At 33.4% G+C, this 1,849-nt stretch overlaps 1 protein-coding gene across 1 annotated transcript; it reads left to right on the top strand.

The window, feature by feature from the left end:
- Positions 1 to 989: 989 nt before the first annotated feature.
- Positions 990 to 1,418, top strand: LOC148562319 (uncharacterized). The gene has a single exon (XM_088490856.1). It carries the CDS (start codon positions 990 to 992, stop codon positions 1,416 to 1,418), a length of 429 nt encoding a protein of 142 aa, XP_088346982.1.
- The last annotated feature ends 431 nt before the right edge of the window (positions 1,419 to 1,849 follow it).

Here is a 1,849-nt window from a genome sequence, read left to right as displayed (position 1 = left end):
AACTTGTTGAGCAAGATATTCAACCCCCTGCTTCCAAAATAACAAGGACTGAAATAGATCAAGTTAATATTGATTCATTGATGCGTGATCTCGGAAAGGGTCCGCAAATTTGGAATTATCCTATCAATCAACAAGATGAAATCCGTAGAGCATATATAAAGTTTGGACCATATCAATTTATTATGGATGAGTACCCTCTTTCTGGTCTTGAAAGTCATCCTCGTCGTTTCAAAACTCATTGGTTTAAGAATTTTTCTTGGCTAGAATATTCACCAGAAGTGGATGCTGCATTTTGTCTTCCATGTTATTTATTTTCTAGAAAATCAAGTCCATTCACATAAGGAGGATTTCGCAATTGGGAAAAAGTGAATAACGGAAAGGATTGGGCCTTTTTATCTCATGTAGGTAAATCTCTTAATTCTCCTCATAATATTGCTATTAAGTCTTGTAAAGATTTGCTTAATCAATTATGTCACATTGACAAAGTATTGGCTAAGCAAAGCTCACAACAAGTTTTAAGCAATAGATTGCGTCTTAAAGCCTCTATTGCTACTCTAAAACAAGAGATTTGTTCTGAATTATCTCATCACAATCTCAACATTCAAAATGTTCGAGGTCAAGGGTATGATGGGGCTAGTAATATGCGTAGAGAGTGGAAAAGGTTACAAGCTTTAATTATTCAAGAATGTCCTTATGCATACTATGTTCATTACTTTGCTCATCAATTACAGCTAGCTCTTGTTGCTGCGGCTAAAGAAGTTGTTGATGTTCATGCTTTTTTCCAAAGTTTGAGTAATATTATCAATATTGTGTGCTCTTCTTGCAAATGCAATGATGAATTACGAATTGCTTATGCAACTGAAATTTTTCATTTAGCTGCAACTAATCAAATTAAAACATGAAGGGGAGCAAATCAAATTGGCACATTAAAAAGATCAGGAGATACCAGGTGAAGCTCTCACTTCAACTCAATTTGTAGCCTTTTACGTATGTTTGGAGCAACAACTTCAGTTCTGGAAGATTTGGCTACTAATGGATCTACATATTCTCAACGTGGTGATGCTACTTATGCTCTTAAATCTTTATTATCATTTGATTTTGTTTTCATTTTGCATATGATGAAAGAAATCATGGGAATCACTAATAAAATTTTTCAAGCATTGCAACAAAAATCTCAAGACATTTTGAATGCTATACATCTGGTTTCTAGTACAAAGTCATTGATTCAACAGTTAAGACATAGTAGTTGGGGAGCACTTTTGGAGAAAGTTAGTTCTTTCTTCAATGATCATGCTATTCAGATACCTGATATGGGTGCTTCTTTTAGTGACATAATTCGGTCTCGTCGTAAAAAGGATGTTGTCACTGTTGAATACCACTACCGTATTGACATTTTTACTAGCGTGATAGATTTTTAATTGAAAGAGCTAAATAGTAGATTTAGCGAGCAAGCAACCGAGCTCCTCATATTGAGTACATCTTTGGATCCTAAAGATGCTTTCAAGTTATTCAGTATTTGCAACATATGCAATCTTGCAAAGAATTTCTATTCTTTAGATTTTTCTGAGCAAAAAAAGATTCAATTGGATTATGAGTTACAACATTATGAACTAGATGTGGTTAAAGCTCCAGATTTTCAGGATTTGTCTACTCTTGTTGAATTGTGTCAAAAGTTAACAAAGACAGAAAAATCAAATATATATCCTTTAATTGATAGATTAATTCGTCTTGTTTTGACTTTTCCTATGACAATAGCAACAACTGAACGAGCCTTTTTAGCTATGAAGATTATTAAAACAAGGGTTTGAAACAAGATGGAAGATGAATTTTTAGCAGATTATATAATTGT

Source organism: Arachis ipaensis, chromosome B6 (genome assembly GCF_059453495.1).
Source record: "Arachis ipaensis isolate K30076 ecotype BB chromosome B6, ASM5945349v1, whole genome shotgun sequence".
Taxonomy (NCBI): Eukaryota; Viridiplantae; Streptophyta; class Magnoliopsida; order Fabales; family Fabaceae; genus Arachis; species Arachis ipaensis.
The sequence above is the reverse complement of the archived record's forward strand: the minus strand, read 5'-3'. Positions and strand labels throughout refer to the sequence as shown.